Source organism: Durio zibethinus, chromosome 28 (genome assembly GCF_047325235.1).
Source record: "Durio zibethinus cultivar Kanyao isolate XHJ-2024 chromosome 28, ASM4732523v1, whole genome shotgun sequence".
Classification (NCBI taxonomy): Eukaryota; Viridiplantae; Streptophyta; class Magnoliopsida; order Malvales; family Malvaceae; genus Durio; species Durio zibethinus.
Genome location: NC_143189.1, coordinates 2,917,131 through 2,918,700, shown reverse-complemented (window position 1 = coordinate 2,918,700; position 1,570 = coordinate 2,917,131). Strand labels below are relative to the sequence as shown.

Genomic DNA, 1,570 nt, shown 5'->3' with positions numbered 1-1,570 from the left:
ATTCATGTTTATAAGTCTTGTTTTACGTCCTTGGTCCTCTAATGGATGGTTCAAAGAAAGTCATGGAGAGTTTCGACTCTCTATGGTTTTTCAACAATGTGCTCACTTTACCAACGTTCCAGCACAAGGATCATGCCGCTGCCCTTGATGGAGAACCTGTCGAGGAAGAAAAACCATCAAATCACAAGATTCAGGTGGTTCCAAGGTGTCCCAAGTGTGGTGAAATTGCTGTAGGAATTGAGCAGCAGATATTGCAGCCAGTTGAAGAGGTGGAATTTGCAAAGCCAACAGAGAAGCCAGAGAGGAGGAGGAGGAGGAAAAGTAGGAAGAGAAGCAAGAAAATAGTTCTTGGAGAGCTTCATTTGGGGTTCCATGGTAACTTGGCTTCTGAGTATTGGTTTTCTGAAGAAACATATGGGTATCCAAACTCTGAAACCCAAGGTTACAAGAAAATGCCTCCTTTGAATGATGGTTTGGCCATGAAAGAGCACCTTAAGTCATGGGCTTATGCAGTCGCCTGCACTGTCAGATAAATGTTACGGCTACTACCAATTACTCATCTTCATGACCTCTGGCACTTGCTCAGTTGTTATTTTGACCACTCATCTTCATGACTGTTAATTGTGTACTTCTTTTAGCTTCTTAATGTGTTTGATTTCCATTTTTGTTTTTCGTAATTGTGGTAGATGTGCTCATAACCAAGGTTAATTAATTTGATATGGGACTGCTCAAGGTAGTTTTGTCTAGTCGTTTTCCTTTCTTCATGGAAACTTGTTTATCAACTCTGTGATTCTGATTCAAATTATGGATATCATATACACTTTAAAATTCAAATTCAATCTTGATGCTTTTCTCAAGAAATGGTAGTATTTCAAAAAGTTGTTTAAAATTTCATTAAATTCAATGAAACAAGATGCAAATATATGTTCATTTCTTGCACTATGGAAATAGTTGTGCAACAGGTAATCTCCAAAGCGCCACCTTTCACAGCATTTGTACTACCATATAAAATCAAATTAAAAATTATGAGGCATGATGATTAAAGTAAGCCTACGAAACTTTCTCGTGAAGGGGAAGATGTTTGGAGAGATGCCATCTTTTTCTGCAACTAAGTTATAACCAGATTCTGAACTCTGAACTTTGCTCCATCCAGGGAATTTCTCAGTCATCTCCAATTTTCTATCCGGTAATTATACAATATCTGTTACAGAACAGTGTTTCCACTGTTATTTCCTCAGGCCATTCCACACTATTTTTTCCTTCAACTCATAGACATTTGACTCACGCCTCTCTGATCAATAACCAAAGATGTCGGCTCTTTTTCTTTTACTTCTGCTAGCAGGGTTATTTCCCCATTTCTCTTCCAATCAACTGCCCTCACTAGACTCCCAAAACGTGAATCCAGGACAGCCGCTACTGCAATCAAACTCCATATTTGGTCAACTTTTTCTTTGACAGAGGTGTGTATACAACTTTTTTGCTGCCATGTTGAACTGCCAGGCCTATCTACGTCAAGCTGCTGAGACGAGTATAGAGGCACTGGTAATAGAATTCAAAGGAAACGACATTA

General features: G+C 38.9%; 1 protein-coding gene across 1 annotated transcript; it reads left to right on the top strand.

Moving 5' to 3' along the window:
- Positions 1–1,288, top strand: LOC149510635 (uncharacterized). The gene has a single exon (XM_089757381.1). It carries the CDS (start codon positions 42–44, stop codon positions 531–533), a length of 492 nt encoding a protein of 163 aa, XP_089613507.1. The 5' UTR covers positions 1–41; the 3' UTR covers positions 534–1,288.
- Positions 1,289–1,570: the final 282 nt, after the last annotated feature.

What these genes read in the sequence shown, in the direction of transcription:
- LOC149510635 (XM_089757381.1), top strand. Translation starts at nt 42, where the DNA reads ATGGATGGTTCAAAGAAAGTCATGGAGAGTTTCGACTCTCTATGGTTT.